At 38.6% G+C, this 17,809-nt stretch overlaps 1 protein-coding gene across 1 annotated transcript in view; it reads left to right on the forward strand.

The window, feature by feature from the left end:
- CFAP70 (cilia and flagella associated protein 70) overlaps nt 1–17,809 on the forward strand; it is an 86,686-nt gene that overhangs the window by 17,408 nt on the left and 51,469 nt on the right. Inside the window, exons 4-10 of the mRNA XM_024740916.1 lie at nt 1,227–1,325; nt 1,495–1,574; nt 2,775–2,954; nt 5,591–5,773; nt 8,101–8,195; nt 12,254–12,353; nt 16,951–17,085. Coding sequence (XP_024596684.1) covers nt 1,227–1,325; nt 1,495–1,574; nt 2,775–2,954; nt 5,591–5,773; nt 8,101–8,195; nt 12,254–12,353; nt 16,951–17,085 — 872 coding nt within the window. The remainder of the gene's footprint in view (nt 1–1,226; nt 1,326–1,494; nt 1,575–2,774; nt 2,955–5,590; nt 5,774–8,100; nt 8,196–12,253; nt 12,354–16,950; nt 17,086–17,809) is intronic.

Below are 17,809 nucleotides of genomic sequence, written 5' to 3' on the forward strand. Positions count from 1 at the left end.
AAGATGGTCTATGTAATCAATGGTGTAAGGACACCTGGGTAGCTCTCTGGAAAAAGATGTAACTAATATCTCAGAATTACACCAAAATAAATTCTAGGTGGATAAAAATGTGTACAAAGTTAAACCACGTAAGTATGTACCATAAGAAATCATGGAATTAAAACAAATAAACATAGGGACTGGGGACTTCCCTGGTGGTCCAGTGGTTAAGAATCCTTCCAATGCAGGGGACATGGGTTCAATCCCTGGTCGGGAACTAAGATCCCACATGCCACGGGGCAGCTAAACCCGTGTGCTGCAACAACTGAGTCACACTCTAGAGACCACATGCCACAGCTAGAGAGAAGCCCCCACGCCACAATGAAGATATTGCGTGCTGCAACGAAGACCCAATGCATCCAAATAAATAAATAAATAAATAAATATTTTTTTAAAAAAGGAAAAACGGACTTTCAGGTTCCTTCTTTATTTTATTTTTAAAATTTATTTATTTATTTATTTTTGGCTGCACTAAGTCTTCATTGCTGCACGTGGGCTTTCTCTAGTTGTGATGAGCGGGCGCTACTCTTAGTTGTGGTGCACGGGCTTCGTGTTGTGGTGGCTTCTCTTGTTGGAGAGTACAGGCTCTAGATGCTCAGGCTTCGGTAGTTGTGTCATGCGGGCTCAGTAGTTGTGGCTCACAGGCTCTAGAGTGCAGGCTCAGTGGTTGTGGCACATGGGCTTAGTTGCTCTGCGGCATATGGGATCTTCCCGGACCAGAGCTCGAACCCGTGTCCCCTGCATTGGCATGCGGATTCTTAACCACTGGGCCACCAGGGAAGTCCCAGATGATGATTTTTAGTCTTTCCTAAAATTGATTGAGGGAGTCATGACCAGTAATTTCTTATACATGAAATAGAATAGAAAATACCTAAGGATTTTGAGCTAAGGATGAATATTACATGAAACTTCGTTATAATCATATGTATCAGTAAATTTATACATATGTGTGTACATGATTATGATGTAAAAATCCTTTTTAAAAATAATTTGCATGCAAAAAGATTAATAAGTCACTGAGGAGGTCCAGTATCTTCCACTGGAAGTCACTAATAATGGTGCCTTCTCGAGTTTCAAGTTCATTTCTCTTAACTTGAATTTCTCTGACAATGCTTTGTTTGTTGCACCTTGGTTATCTGATGTGTGAGCTAGACATGTTCTCATTTTCTTTGTTTTGATTTTTCTAGTAACGATGACTGAAGTTTTACCAAAGGAAAAGAAACAGAAAGAGGAGAAGACCATGATTCTTGGTCAAGCTGTGGTGGACCTTCTTCCTTTACTGGAAGGTCAGATGTGTGATTTGCTCAAAAGCAGAAATAAACTTATTTCTCATAAAACTTAGTTCCAGAGAAGTGCAAAAATCAGCCTCAGTGAGTTTGAGGGATTCACTGAAAGATGAGCACAGTTATTTCTGCCTAACCCTTCCTTCTTTGGCTTGACTTGGCCTTTTCGCAGGAGAGAGTTCGTTTGAAATGATGGTCCCATTGCACCCTGTGCCAGGCTCGCCCTTGGAACCTCTTCGATCAGGTATTAAGGTAATCAGAGTTTTAACTCTTAACATATCAGCCTGATATTCAGTCAAGCCTGTCTGCTCTTAAGGTTAAATTTAGTTGAGTCCAATTCATCAGGCACCTTCTTTTCACAGGCACACATAGTGCTAGGTTCTGGGAAACAAAGATGAATAAGGCAGACTCCTACTCTAGGAGTTCATAATCTACACATCAGAGGTTATGACCAGTGTGATTAAATGGTGGGTTGGGGCATATGGACACAGAGTAGGTATCTGTTACTTTGCCCAGGGGTAGATGCAGGGAAGGCTTAACCATGGAAATGCCTCTTTAACTATGACCTGTTGAATTAAATTAAATAGTATATGAATGCATCTAACACACTTTCTGGCATGGTAGCCTGCCTCTGGTCATTGGAGGAGGGGAAGCATGAATTGGTAGGCTGTGTTACTGGTTTGTGTTCTGGACTTTGTTTCCCAGTTCCTCCTGGGATCAGTAGCTTCTTGGGGCACTGCTTTTGCCACTCTTGTGCAAGTACACTCACTCTCAGCAGATACCACAGCTGTCTTCAGTTTTGCACAAGTAAGGCCCAACTGCCCCAACTATTCTGAATGCAGTTCCTTACTTAACCGTTGATGTAGGCCCCTTACTGATTCTTGTTGATTCTGACCTTCGAGCTGCCACAATCCACTCCTACATCTGCTGTGATTCTCTCCTTCTCTTATTTTAGGATGTGATTGGTTTCTTCTAGGTTTTTTGGTAGATCTGATTTAATTTGCTTTCTGTCTTTCAATGATTCCTAAAAATGTGTAGTCCAGTGATGGCATTTCTTGTTTTCCAGGGCTATTGTAGCATTATTGTTTTATTGGATATAAAGATAATCATTTAATATCCTTCTGTCATTCCATGTGATTTGTGCTGGAAAGAGGTAGATATCTGGGCTCAATCTGACTTCCTTGGTCCAGTGTCCCAGTCTATGTACTGTTGATTTCCCTTAGATCTTATAGAAGAAGAGAAGGGAAGGGCTCTAGCTTAGGGATAAGGTTCTCTTCTTGGCTTTATCTCTAACTCATGGGACCTAAAAAAAGCTATTTGAATCCTCTGTATGGAAATAATTAAACCTGACCTTCTTACCTTGAGCAATGATGTGAGGTTCAAATGAGATAATGTGGAAAAATGGAGGCCTCTGGCATTTTCAAATGTCTGCGTAATTTTATTCTTTTACAGCAGTGCAGTCTTGAAGTTAAAGTATTTGTGGCAGAGCCCTTATTGACCGCAGCCCAGATCTCAGGAGGCAATCTCCTGAAGGTCACATTGGAGGCTGCCTACTCTGTGCCTGAATCCTTCATTCCAATGGGGCTGCTGCAGAACTTCATGGTTGGTCTGCAAGTTCCATTAGCTGGAGAGGTAAAGACTTACAGCAAGATATTTATAGAGATTTAAACACTCATATGGTCATCTCTTCCTCACCTTCTAAGATTTCATTCAAAGCAGGCTCTGTTAATGGCTGAGATTTATTTTAGGCTCAAAAACATAAAGTTTACTTCTGTTTTATACATGCATGTTAATATTTATAGTTTACATGTTATATACTTGTATATATATATATACTACATATAATTTATATCAATACATACATATTTATGATGGAAAATATATAAAACATTTAAAATCTGACAATTTTTGGATGTAGTATTTCTTTTTTTTTTTTTTGCGGTACGCGGGCCTCACTGTTGTGGCCCCTCCCAGTGCGGAGCACAGGCTCCGGACGCGCAGGCTCAGCGGCCATGGCTCACGGGCTCAGCCGCTCCGCGGCATGTGGGATCTTCCCGGACCGGGGCACGAACCCGTGTCCCCTGCATTGGCAGGCAGACTCTCAACCACTGTGCCACCAGGGAAGCCCAAGTTTAGTGTCTTTTTAAAATAATTAATTTATTTGGCCGTGCCGCATCTTAGTTGTGGCACATAAATTCTTCGTTAGGTTGCCGCATGTGAGATCTTTTAGTTGTGGCGTGTGGGATCTTTAGTTGCAGCATGTGGAATCTAGTTCCCTGGCCAGGGATCGAACCCTGGCCCCCTGCATTGGGAGCATGGAGTCTTAGCCACTGGACCACCAGGGAAGTCCCTGGTTAGTGTCTTTTGATCCCCCAAAATTTTAAATTCTGATGAAGTTCAACTTGTCCATTTTTTTCTTTTGTTGTTGTAACCAAGAAATCATTGCCAAATCTGATGTCACAAGGCTTTTCCCCCTGTGTTTGTGTGTAAGAGTTTTATAGTTTTAGCTCTTATGTTTAGGCCTTTGATCCATTTTGAGTTAATTTTTGTATATGGTGTTAGGTAAGAACCAACTTCATTCTTTTGCACGTGAATAACTAGCACCTGCTTAGCACCATTTGTTGAAAAGACTGTCCTGTCCCTATTGAATGGTCTTTTTTTTAAAATAAATTTATTTATTTTATTTATTTATTTTTGGCTGCATTGGGTCTTTGTTGCTGCACGTGGGCTTTCTCTAGTTGCGGTGAGTGGGGGCTACTCTTCATTGTGGTGAGCGAGCTTCTCATTGCAGTGGCTTCTCTTGTTGTGAGCATGGGCTCTAGGTGTGCAGGCTTCAGTATTGTGGCACGTGGGCTCAGTAGTTGTGGCACGTGGGCTCAGTAGTTGTGGCTCACGGTCTCTAGAGCGCAGGCTCAGTAGTTGTGGCACACGGGCTTAGTTGCTCTGCGGCATGTGGGATCTTCCCGGACCAGGGCTCTAACTTGTGTCCCCTGCATTGGCAGGCAGATTCTTAACCACTGCACCACCAGGGAAGCCCTGAGTGGTCTTGGCATCCTTAATTTTGACAATTTTTGCTGGCGTTGGTTTTTTTGTGTATTTTTTGAGGAGCAGATTTTCAAAGATCCTTACTCTGCTATTCTAGAAATGCCCCTCCTTCACAGAAGTTTTAAAACTTAACCCAAAGAACTAGAATAGTTGAGTTACAGGTTATGCCAATTTTACTTTTTATAAGAGACTACAAAATTGCTTTCCATAGTTGTACAAATTTACACTTCCATCAACTATGTATAAGCATACCGTTCTCTTCACAATGCTGTCAACACAATATTTTCAGACTTTGACTTTGCCCATCTACAGTTTAAAATAGTATCTCATTGTTTTAATGTGCATTTCACTTATTATTAATGATTTTTAGCATGTTTTTATTTAAATGTTGGATTTTTGAATTTCCCTTTCTATAAATTGTCTGTTTATAACTTTATCAATTTTCGATTGCAAGTATATTTTAGATAAATTACAGATATGAAAATACCTATATTTTTAGCCCTTTGTCAGACTTGTTTGTTTTTTAAAAGATAAGTCTTAAAAAGGTACATCATGACTCTCATATAAATATAAAATGACATAAAGGGTTTAAACCAGTTCAGAGGAGAATCTGGGGACTTCCCTGGTGGTCCAGTGGCTAAAGCCTCTGTGCTCCCAGTGCAGGGGACCCGGGTTCTATTCCTGGTCAGGAAAGTAGATCCCACATGTGGCAACTAAGAGTTTTCATGCCACAACTAAAGATCCCACATGTGGCGACTAAGAGTTTTCATGCCACAACTAAAGATCCCACATGCCACAGTGAAGATCCCACATGCTGCAACTAAGACTCAACCCAGCCAAATAAAGAAATATTTTTGAAAAAGGAGAATCTGAACAAATGACCCATATATACAAGCAACTAGGAATCTTGAAATATATTTGCTAATAATTCAAAACTTATCAGCCATAGTGCAATAATCAGTTATATCTCCACTGGACAAAATACGTGTTCATATCTATGGACAAGAATAATTTGCATTATTATCAATTTTCTATAAATTATGGAATTATAAAATAGCAGCAAGACAATGAAGGACACAGGCCCCTCTTTAGAAACAGATAATCACAGAAGGATCTGTTAGAGAACACCTGGCATTCCATTGAAAAGACACTTCAGTAATCTTTTTTTGTCCACTTCAGAGTCTTTCACAAAATTTCCTGATACATGCTATTTATTTCTGTAGAAAGACTATCCCATTTTCTTCAAGAATGGAACTCTGAAGCTTGGAGGGGAAAGAGAACCTGTTCCTCGGCCCAAAAAATGGCCTATCGCCAACATTCTGGCTCCAGGAGCTAATAACATTCCTGATGCTTTCATCGTTGGTGGGCCCTATGAGGAAGAAGAAGGGGAACTCAACCGTCCTGAGGTGAGAGAATTAGGCGGGTTTGGTGATAATCTCAGTGCACTGACATATGATAAAACATATGTTTACAGTTTGTAAATCACTGTAATTCATATACATCCATCACCTCTTAAAATAAAACAAGTGTATGTCAAAATAAAACAATTATCTATAAAGTTCTGATTAAAATATTTCCTGACTTCTTAAGTCCAACAAACAAAATCATTGATTTAATTCATATTTATTCTTTATTTTATTTGAAATTTATTTATTTATTAGTAGGTTATAATACAGTTACAGGTCAAAATAAAACATTAAGAGATATGCAGTTAAAGTCTCCCCCCTCCTCCATGTCTCTTCCTCCTAATTCCTTCCCAGATCATCACCCTGGTAGTTAACCTTTGTTTCCTTCTGGTTACAGTTTTACAGCATATAAAAGCAAAAGTAAATAGTCAAAAGAAGACTCAGAAGCAAAAACATTTAGAAAAGTAAAGTTTCCTCGAAAAGGATGCAAGGGAGTCAGATTTCAGAAAGACTGGCTCAAAGACATCAGTGTAGTAAAAATCAGGGATCAAATTGTTTTTCTTTAGGGAGTCCAGATTTATAGGAAGTATTCAGAGTCTTGCTGTTTTGAGATCTAGAACCTGTCAAGAAGACTCTGCTATTTTTGCTTTATCTCAAGTGTGAAATGTTTATTTATTTCTTTTTAATTGAGTATATATAAAGTGCTTAATCATATTGGAAGTAGGGAAAATGTGTTTTTTCTTCACATACTCATACACACGTATACCTACACGTATTCTTTCCCTGTCATTTTTTTTTTTCACAAATGGTGGCATACTCACACACTTCTGCAACTTGCTTTTTTCCCTTTATAGTGTATCTTGGAGATTTCTTCCACATTCTTTTTCTTTATTTGTACTTGTATAACAGAGCAGGACCCTATGGGACCTTCTGGGGACAGGCCTTTCCCCCAAATCCTCTGCTTTAGCTCCTCTCTGAAGTACCTAGATAATAATATTTGATGCACATTTCCTGAGCTGTTTTTACAGATGTGAAAACCCCCTACCAAATGGAAGATGACCATGAGCACATAGGCCCAGGCCTCCTGGAGCCTAAGTACTGAAAATGTTAACCCCTGTGACACCACCCTGTTCCCTCACCATCAGCCAATTAGAGAATTGTGCATGAGCTGATCACATACCTTGCGATCCCCCTGCCCCCCCCACAGCGGGCTTTTAAACATTTTTGCTGAAACTCTTCAGAAAGCTTTGGGTTTTTATGGCATGAGCCACCCGTATCCTTGCATGGCCCTGAAATAAACCTTTTTTTCTCTGCTCCAAACTCCAACGTTTTGGTTTGTTTGGCCTCGCTGTGCATTCGGCACACGAACTTGCGCTAACACTTGCTTTATGATATACTTTTTTTAAAGTATAGACATACTTTAACTTGCTTAACCAGTCTCCTGTTGGTGAACATTTCAGTTGTTGAAATTATTTTCTTTTTGTTCCTTCCCTCCCTCTTTCTTTCTTTCTTTCTCTTTCTTTCTTTCTTTATGTCTCTTTCACTCTTACTTCACATTTTTCTACAACCTATGTTTGTCAAGAGCATAGAAAATGCTGTAAACACATTTGCAAATATATTTTGAATGAGCTGATAATCATTAGTGGAAACATTCAATAAAGTAATTTTACAATGAGTGGTTGAATTACTTTCAGTATCTGATTCTAAATATTTTAAATAGAGATAAGGCTAGCAATATTTTAAAAACATTGTGCAGTGTCTTTTCTCATCATTGTGATTACTAAAAATTCATGCTCTTCTTACATTAATGTTTTCATTTAGATCAGATATTTTATTTTAGATATTTAGATTTTATATTGCATTTTAATTTAGATAACTAGTTCTCAACCCTGGTTGCTCATCAAAGTCACCTGGAAAGCTTTTAAAATAGTAACCATGGCCAAGCTCTAACCCAGATCAATTACATAAGAATTTACTTTTAAAATAATACCAATGCCCAGTTTTTGATTTTTTTTATCAGCTCCCAGATAATTCTAATATGCATCCACGGTTGAGAATCACTGATTAAGGTTATGTGAGTGAATATTTGGCAGTTAGTATTAGATTGATATAAGGATAATATTTTATTTTATATACTGTATTAATAGTAAAGTACCCTAAAATTTAAGATGGTGGTAGTATTTTCAGTAGTAGTCATACTTATAGTAGTATTAGTAGTAGTAATAAAAGTATTGTGACCAAATCCATTAAAAGAATGCCCCACAGATGGAGCAGGAGACAACCATGGCATACTGAGAGAGTAAAAGTCTCTGTCTTATGATTTATAGGACAGGGAATTTAGGAACCAAGCAGAGTGCATAAAGAAAAGGATTACTTGGGACTTGGAAAGTCGCTGCTACCTTGATCCTCCTGCAGTGATCAGGTAGGAAGAGGGAGGGAATATGTCTAACCAACAGAGATGTAGGTGGGAAGAAATGTTACTTTTGTTTATTTATATTTGAGTTAAGGTGATCCTGAGGTTCTCTTCCACCACATCTGCTAATAGCAGGCTTCTAGTGATGGTAGCTTAACCATGGGGGATTCTTGTTTCGTTCAGAGCTGGTATGTGTGGTGGCTCTACAGTATTATTAGATATCCAGGCTCAATCTTTCTCTTTGCTCTACCTTCTTTAACATGTACGTTCCATCCATAAGGTTGTCTCATGGTTCAAGATGGCTATTGGAGCTCCAGCCTGCACTTTCACATTCCTGTCAGAATGTTGGAAGAGGGGAGTGCTTATGGATTAAAAAAGGACACATGCTGGCTGTATTAGCCCCTCTTATAGAACCTTCCTGGAATCTGACAACCCCTGTTTACATCTCATTGGCCATCTCTCGATGCAAAAGATGCTTAGGAAATAATGGTTTTGTTGGACACATTGTCACCCAGACTAGATCAGGATTTATATACTAAAGCAGAACATGACACAGTTTTGTGTGGGTAACTATCGGTCTCTGTCACAGTGACCTGGAGGTTAAGGAGAGGTGAGAAATAGAGGATTATCAATATATGTATAATCTGAATGAAAATCTCTGTTTTTTTCAAATAATAGACTATTTTTTAGAACAGTTTTAGGATTACAGAAAAATTGATCAGATATTTCAGAGTTCCTATATACCCAATTTGACAGTAGTATATAATATTAATGTACATTGTTGGATTTGATTTGCTGATATGTTATTAAGGATACATTGTTACTATTATTACTTTGAACAGTTATCTATTTGACTAATTGAAAATAAGAAAAAATTTTAATTTATTTTACTTTAATCTGTTTCATTCTCTGATTTTCTTCCTTTCTTTATGTAGATCCACGTTTCTGGCCCACATCATTTCCTTTTCTCTGAAGACTTTTAGCATTTCTTTTTTTTTAATAGGCATTTAAAGAAATTAAATTTATTTGTTTTCATTTTTGGCTGTGTTGGGTCTTTGTTGTGTGTGCAGGCTTTCTCTAGTTGCGGCGAGCGGGGGCTACTCTTCATTGCAGTGCGTGGGCTTCTCATTGTCGTGGCTTCTCTTGCTGGGGAGCACGGGCTCTAGGCATGCGGGCTTCAGTAGTTGTGGCACGTGGCTCAATAGTTGTGGCGCACGGGCTTAGTTGCTCTGCGGCATGTGGGATCTTCCCAGACCAGGGCTCAAACCCGTGTCCCCTGCATCGGCAGGCAGACTTCCAACCACTGCGCCACCAGGGAAGTCCCCAACTTTTAGCATTTCTTGCACGGCAGGTCTACTGGCCACAAATTCCTTCCATTTTTGTTTGACTAAGAAAGTATTTTTCCTTCACCTTTGAAGGATAATTCTACTAGATACAGAATTCTAGGTTGGTGGTTTGTTTCTACACCACTCTCTTCTTGCTTGCATGATTTCTGAAAGGAAGCCCAATGTAATTCTTATCCTTATTCCTCCATAGGTGAGGTGTTTTTTTCTCTGACTTCTTCCAAGATTTTCTCTTTCTCTTTGGTTTTCTGCAGTTTGAATATGATATACCTAGGTGTAGATTTTTTTTTTTGGTATTTATTGTGCTTGGTGTTCTCTGAGCTTCCTAGATCTGTGGTATCTGCCATTAATTTGGTAAGATTTGTAGCCATTATGACTTAAGATATTTCTTTTGCTCCTTTCTCCCTTTCTTCACCTTCTGGTATTCCTGTTATACCTTTTGTAATTGTCCCACAGTTCTTAGATATTCTGTTGTGATTTAAAAAATTTTTTCCCCTTTCCATTTCAGTTTGGGAAGTTTTTATTGGCTCAGTGGCTTCAAGATCACTGAGTCTTTCCTCAGCTATGTCCAGTCTGTTGATAAGCCTATCAGAAGAATTGTTCCTTTTTTTTAGTGTTTTTGATTTCTAACATTTCCTTTTGATTCTTTCTTAGAATTTCCATCTCTTTGCTTACATTACCCATCTGTTCTTGCATTTTGTCTGCTTAATCCATTAGAGTTCTTAACATACTAATCATAGTTATTTAAAATTTTCTATCTGGTAATTTCAAAATCTGTGTCATATCTGAGTCTAGTTCATATGCTAGCCTTGTCTCTTCAGACTGTATTTTTTCTTGCCTTTTACCATTCCTTGTAGTTTTTTATTGAAAACTGAACATTATGTTTTGGGTAGTAAGAAATGTGGTAATTAGGTTTTTTACTGTAAGTTTTTATGTTAACCTGGCTAGGAGGTAGGCTGTGTTTAACACTTGCTGTAGCTGTAGATGCTTGAGGCTTCAGTGTCCTTTTGCTCCTTCCCTGTTGTCTTTGGGTTTGCTAAGAGCTCTTTCCTAAACAGGGTTTGTGTTTTGCAGATTCTCAGTTATAATTCACTGTTATTATACTGGATCCTGTTGATGTGTGGCGGTAAGGTGTTGGGGAAGGGAAGTGTTCTATAATCCTGTGATTAAATCTCAGTATTTTAATGGGTTTGAGCCCATAGGTTGTGACTTCATAAGTGTGTAATAGTCTTTTTTTCTTCCTCTCTTCGTGTGAGACAGGAAGGCTAAATAGGACTGGAGTTGTCTAATTGCCCTTTCCCTGGGTCAGATAAAACTCTGGTTAAGTAGTTTCCCTTACAGAGCAGGCCTTTGTTATGGAGAATACTCTGGACATATTTTAATATGGTTACCTTTCCTTTCTCCCTGCCTAAGGCTATTCTCTTGCTTTCACAATGAGAGTCTGATGGAGCTCCTTGATTTAAAACCCAAGAACGTGTGGGGACCCCCTAAGACTGGGCACCCAGGAGTTTTTAACTCTCTGGTGAGTTCACGCTCAGCCTCCAACAATCTTTCAAAATTATCATTAAAGTGTTTCTACCAGTTACTGGCTCTAATGGCTTCTGATGCCTGTAAGCTGATCTCAGCTGTGATTCTCTGTACTTGCCTGTTTCTCTAAACTTCCAGGTGGCAATTTGCCCAGTGAACTTAATTCTTAGATGGATCTAAGAAAAGTCATTGATTTTCAGTTTGACCAGCTTTTTTCTTACATATGCCTTTATTTTTTTAATTAATTTATTTGTTTGGCTGCATTGGGTCTTAGTTGAGGCACGCAGGCTCTTTGTTGCGGCGTGTGGGCTTCTCTCTAGTTGTGGTGTGCGGGCTCAGTAGTTGCTGCGCACAGTCTCTCTAGTTGTGGCGCTAGGGCTCCAGAGTGCGCAGGCTCAGTAGCTGTGGTGCATGGGCTTAGTTGCCCTGTGGCATGTGGGATCTTAGTTCCTCCACCAGGGATTGAACCCTCATCACCTGCATTGGAAGGTGAATTCTTAACCACTGGACCACCAGGGAAGTCCCTGACCAGCTCTTTTCTTGTTGTGACGACAGGAGTGATAGCTTCCAAGCTCTTTATGTGTTTGAGCTGACAATGGAAGTCTTACTATGATTATTTTCACAGTAGAAATAAATGTACTTTATACTGTTTGCATACTTGTCTGATTATTTCTTTAGAATAAATCACTAGAAGTGGGATTTGTGGGTCAAAGGCTATGAACATTTTAAAGACTTTTGATTCATGTTGTCAAACTGCTCTCAAAAATATACAATTTGCTTCTGCTAGCAGTATAGTGTAATTATTTTTGGAATTTTATTGCTATGAGAAGGTTTTTTTGTTTTGTTTTGTTTTTGCGGTACGCGGGCCTCTCACCGTCATGGCCCCTGCAGTTGCGGAGCACAGGCTCCGGACGCGCAGGCTCAGCGGCCATGGCTCACGAGCCCAGCCGCTCCGCGGCATGTGGGATCTTCCCGGACCGGGGCATGAACCCGTGTCCCCTGCATCGGCAGGCGGACTCTCAACCACTGCGCCACCAGGGAAGCCCTATGAGAAGGTTTTAAAAGCCCACACGCCTAATAAGAATTTTTACATATGTGCATTCCATTACTTTTTAAGAGAGGAATACTTCCTTTTGACCTAAATTATACTAACCCCATTTTGCATGTAATGCTAATGGGCTGATTTTTGATCTGCAGTTTTCAGAAGCGAATTGCTGATTGCCGATTTTGGCCTGTAGAGATCACAAGAGTTCCTCTGGTTACTGTACCCAAAGGGAAATCTGCTAAATTTGAGAAGGTAAATTAGTTTACTTAAAAATATTTATATAAGAAATGCTGGGTCAGACCCAACCTGTTTTTCTGCTTCTAATTCTGATACCAAAGGAAAATATGAACTGTGTGGCTGCTCCCTAGGGTGACCAGCTCATCCTGGTTTGCTTAATAGTTTCTCGGTTTTAGTGCTGAAAGTCTCATATCCCAGGAAACTCCCTTGTTCCTGGCAAATCAGGATGACTGGTAACCCTAGTTCCCTATTGTCAGTGCACTAACAATTATTTAGGCTTTATTCTCAGATATCCTGTTTCCCTCTAGCTCTTTATTATAGTTTTAACATGGGTAAAACCATGAAAAATAGCCTTTTTTAAATGCTTTTCTTTTCTTTTTTTAAAAATTTATTAATTTAATTTATTTATTTTTGGCTGCATTGGGCCTTCGTTGCTGTGTGCGGGCTTTCTCTAGTTGCGGAAAGTGGGGGCTACTGTTTGTTGCAGTGCGCAGACTTCTCATTGTGGTGGCTTCTTTTGTTGCAGAGCATGGGCTCTAGGCACGCGGGCTCAGTAGCTGCGGCTCGCGGGCTCTAGAGCTCAGGCTCAGTAGTTGTGGCTCACGGGCTTAGTTGCTCCACGGCATGTGGGATCTTCCCGGACCAGGGCTCGAACCTGTGTCCCCTGCATTGGCAGGCAGATTCTTAACCACTGAACCACCAGGGAAGCCCCCAAATAGCCTTTTAATACATCAAAAGTAGTTAAATATTGGCAATATGGTTCAACCTACTACATCTTTCTAAATTTATTTTAGACTTACCTACTTAAATTGTTTAGCCCACTAATTAGAGTAATAGGATTCATAGATGTACTACTATTCTGAAAAGATACAGCTTTGATGAGCCTAGAAAAGTTCTCTACCGTATTTTGTTTGTTTATGATAAAAATAAATGCATTTGTCCAAATGACTGTGTTTCCAGTTCATCCCACTTACTATGCCAACAGTTGCTTCCTATCATGCTGAAGAAGAAAACCATGGGAAATAGCCTAAGAAATGTCCCCTGCAAAAAGTCTTTTTTAAAACTTGAAATATAGTTGTTGCACAATATTATTAGTTTCAGGTGTACTACATAATGATTTGACACTTGCAAACATTATGAAGCGTTCACCATGATAAGTGTCCCCATACAAAGTTATTACAATATTATTGACCACATTCCTTATGCTGTATATTATATCTCTGTAACTTATTTGTTATGTAAATGGTGGTTTGTACCTCTTAATCTGCTTCATCTGTTTCTCCCACCCCTTCCAGCAACCACCCGTTTTTCTCTGTATCTATGAGTCTGTTTTTGTTTTGTTTTATTCTTTTTTTTTGATTCCCTGTATAAGTGAGATGACGTGGTATTTATCTTTCTCAGTCTGACTTATTTCACTTAACATGATACCGTCTAGATCTATCCATGTTGTCACAAATGGCAAGATTTCAATTTTTATGGCTAAGTAATATTCCATTGTGTATATATATACACACCACATCTTCATTTATCTTTTGATGGACAACTAGGTTGCTTCCATATCTATTTTAAATAATGCTGCAGTGAACATTGGAGTGCATATATCTTTTCAAGTTCATGTTCTTGTTTTCTTTGGGTAAATGCCCCAAGGTGAAATTGCTAGATCATATGGCAGGTCTATTTATAATTTTCTGTGGAACCTCTGTAGTGTTTTCCATAGGATCTCACCAATTTACAATCTTGCCAACAGTACATGAGTCTTCCCCTTTCTCCACATCCTCGCCAGTGCTTCTCTGTTGTCTTTTGATGGTAGCTATTCTGACAGGTGTGAGGTGGTATTTCATTGTGGTTTTGATTTGCATTTCCCTGATTGTTAGTGATGTTGGGCATCTTTTCATGTGTCTGTTGGACATCTGTGTGCCTTCTTTGGAAAAATGTCTATTAAGGTCTTCTGCCCGTTTTTAAATCAAGTTGTTTGGGTTTTTTTGATGTTGTATGAGTTCTTTGGATGTTAACCCCTTTTTAGATATATAGTTTGCAAATATTTTTTCCCATTCAGTAAGTGGCCTTTTCATTTTGTTCGTAGTTTCTTTCACTGTGCAAAAACATTTATTATTTTTTAAAATATTTATTTATTTATTTAGGCTGCACCGGGTCTTAGTTGCAGCACATGGGATCTTCACTGCGGCATGTTTTAGTTTCTTTATGCAGGATTTGTAGTTGTGGCACATGGGCTTAGTTGCTCCATGGCATGTGGGATCTTCCCGGACCAGGGACTGAACCCATGTCCCCTGAATTGGCAGGTGGATTCTTAACCATTGCGCCACCAGGGAAATCCCAGTGATGCATTTTAAAATGGGAATGTTTTCTTAATTTCTCTTTCTGCTAATTTGTTGTTAGTATATATAAATGCAACTTATTTCTGTATGTTAATTTTGTACCTTGCAAATTTATTGAATTCATTTTTTCTAGTAGCTTTTGGATGGTGTCTTTAGGATTTTCTATATACAATATCATGTTGTCTGCAATGACAGTTTTACTTTCTCCTTTCCAGTTTTCCTTTTATTTCTTTTTGTTGTCTGATTGCTGTGGCTAGGACGTCTAATACTATGTTGAATAAAAGTGGTAAGAGTGGGCATCCTTGGGACTTCCCTGGGATGCAGTAGTTAAGAATCCATCTGCCAATGCAGGGGACACGGGTTTGAGCCCTGGTCTGGGAAACTCCCACATGCCACGGAGCAACTAAGCCCGTGCGCCACAACTCCTGAACCTGTGCTCTAGAGCCTGCTAACCACAACTACTGAGCCTGTGTGCCACAACTACTGAAGCCCACATGCCTAGAGCCCGTGCTCTGCAACAAGAGAAGCCACTGCAATGAGAAGCTGGCGCACCGCAACAAAGAGTAGCCCCTACTCGCTGCAACTAGAGAAAAGCCCGTGCAGAGCAACGAAGACTCAATGCAGCCAAAAATAAATAAATAAATCAACAAATAAATAAAAATAAATGTTAAAAAAAAAAAGAGCGGGCATCCTTGCCTTGTTCCCAGTCTCAGAGGAAATGCTTTCAGCTTTTCACCTTTGAGTATGATGTTGGCTTTAGATTTGTCATATATGGCCTATATTATGTTGAGGTATGTTCCCTCTATACCCAGTTTGTTGAGAGTTTTTATCATAAATGGATGTTGAATTTTGTCAAATGCTTTTTATGCATCTATTGAGGTGATCATATTATTGTTATTCTTTAGTTTTGTTAATGTGGTATATCACATTGATTGATTTGTGAATATTAACCCATCCTTGCATCCCTGAGATAAATCCCACTTGATCATGGTGTACGATTCTTTTAATGTATTGTTGAATTCGGTTTGCTAATATTTTGTTGAGGATTTTGGCATTTATTCTCATCAGGGATATTGGCCTGTAATTCTCTTTTCTTGTGATATCTTTGTCTGGTTTTGGTATCTTTGTAATATATAATATGCATTGGCTAACATTCCTTAGATTTCTAAAGCAACATAATGTTATCACATGAAGATAGGGCTTTTAATCTAATTTCTAATTATTGTTATAATCAGCTAAATCAAAGAGATTACTTTTTTTTAAAAAGATTTTTTTTGATGTGGACCATTTTTAACATCTTTATTGAATTTGTTACAATATTGCTTCTTTTTTTATGTTTTGGTTTTTTGGCCACTAGGCATGTGGGATCTTAGCTCCCCAACCAGGGATCGAACCCTCACCCCCTGCATTGGGAGGCAAAGTCTTAACCACTGGACCACCAGGCCCTCAAAGAGATTACTTTTAACCTTGTAGAAATTAAATGTGTTTTCTTTCACTAAACTGATTTTTTTCTTTCACTGAACTTTCTTTCACTGATTTTTTTCCTTATGAAAGTTTTCTATGGCAAACCATACAACCATTAAAAATTATGTTAAAATATATTTACTGACATGTTCTTCATCTTTGTAATGAGAATTTAGATGAGATTAAGGTTGGCAAATACATGACAGCAGACTGTCAGTCATCCTCCTTCATCCGTGGCAGATATTACTGATCAATCAAAGCATTCTTTTCTTTTGAACCCAAATAAGGACACAGAATCTTTCTCAACACAGTATTCTAAAACACCTCCACTAATTGGTTAGAATTTAAGCATAAGTTAAATCCTATTTGTCGTCACTGATGCAGATGATTTGTAAGGCCCCTCTCATTCATATGAATCTGTGAACTAAAGCTAAGGCCACAATCTGTTTTCTTTTAAGCTTTTGTTGTTATTACTGATTTTTGCAAAGCTTCACTTTTTCCTAAGAAGCAACATGGTGAAATTGACATTTTGGTTGAATATATATTAGTAATTAGTTTGCATATGTGTTGATCCAACTATTATCTTTACTATTCATAGTGTTAGTATACGTTATCTCAGAGATCATGGTGTTTTTAAACCCAATTATAAATAAATAGATAAATGAGCGGAGACCCAAAATGTATACGTAACTGACCCAAATCAAGTAGCTCAGCTAGTCCTAAAGTCAGGTCTTTGAACTGCTAAGTCAGACTTCCATACTTTAGCTACATTACTCTGTAGCACTAACAGCTCTCTGTTTTTATTCCTTTAGACTGATGATGAAGGTCGGCTTTCATTTCATGGTGTGGCTTATGTTAATATGGTGCCATTGCTGTATCCAGGTGTGAAGAGGATTCGGGGAGCTTTTCATGTTTACCCTTACTTAGGTAGCACAGTCTATGAAAAGGTAAGAAAAATTTGAAGAGAAGGTATCATCCTAACTTATTCTTATGTATGTGTTTACCTACATCTTTCGCACACATAGCTTTGCAATTGATATTTGGAACCAGCTGGTATACTGGGATGTTAAATATGGAACCTTGAAGTCTTCTGCCCTTGAACCTTAAAAACTTTAGGATAATGAAATCCAAAAACTGGAAACAACCCAAATCTCCATCAATAGGTGAACAGAAAAACAAATTATATGGTATAGCCATACAATGGAATACTACTCAGCAATAAAAAGGAATGAGCTATTAACACGTGCAACATGGATGGATCTCAAATGCATTATGATAAATGAAAGAAACCAGACGAAAGAGAGTACATGCTGTATAATGCCAATGAAATACAATTATCAGAAAGTAGTGGCAGAAAGCAGATCAGTGGTTGCTTGGGAACAGGGATAGAGGGAAGAATGGACTACAAAAGAAATATGAGGTAAGTTTTAAGGATGATGGAAATACTGGTTATTCTAATTGCAGTAATGGCTTCCCATGTGTATACACATGTCAAAATTTATCAGATTGTATACTTTAAATATGTAATTTATTATACAGGCATACCTCATTTTATTGCCCTTTGCTTTATTACTCTTCACAGATATTGCATTTTTTTTTTTACAAATTGAAGGTTTGCGGCAACCCTGAGATGAGCAAGTCTATGGGTGATATTTTTCCAACAGCATCTGC

Source organism: Neophocaena asiaeorientalis, unplaced genomic scaffold, assembly GCF_003031525.2.
Source record: "Neophocaena asiaeorientalis asiaeorientalis breed wild unplaced genomic scaffold, Neophocaena_asiaeorientalis_V1.1 scaffold484, whole genome shotgun sequence".
Taxonomy (NCBI): domain Eukaryota; kingdom Metazoa; phylum Chordata; class Mammalia; order Artiodactyla; family Phocoenidae; genus Neophocaena; species Neophocaena asiaeorientalis.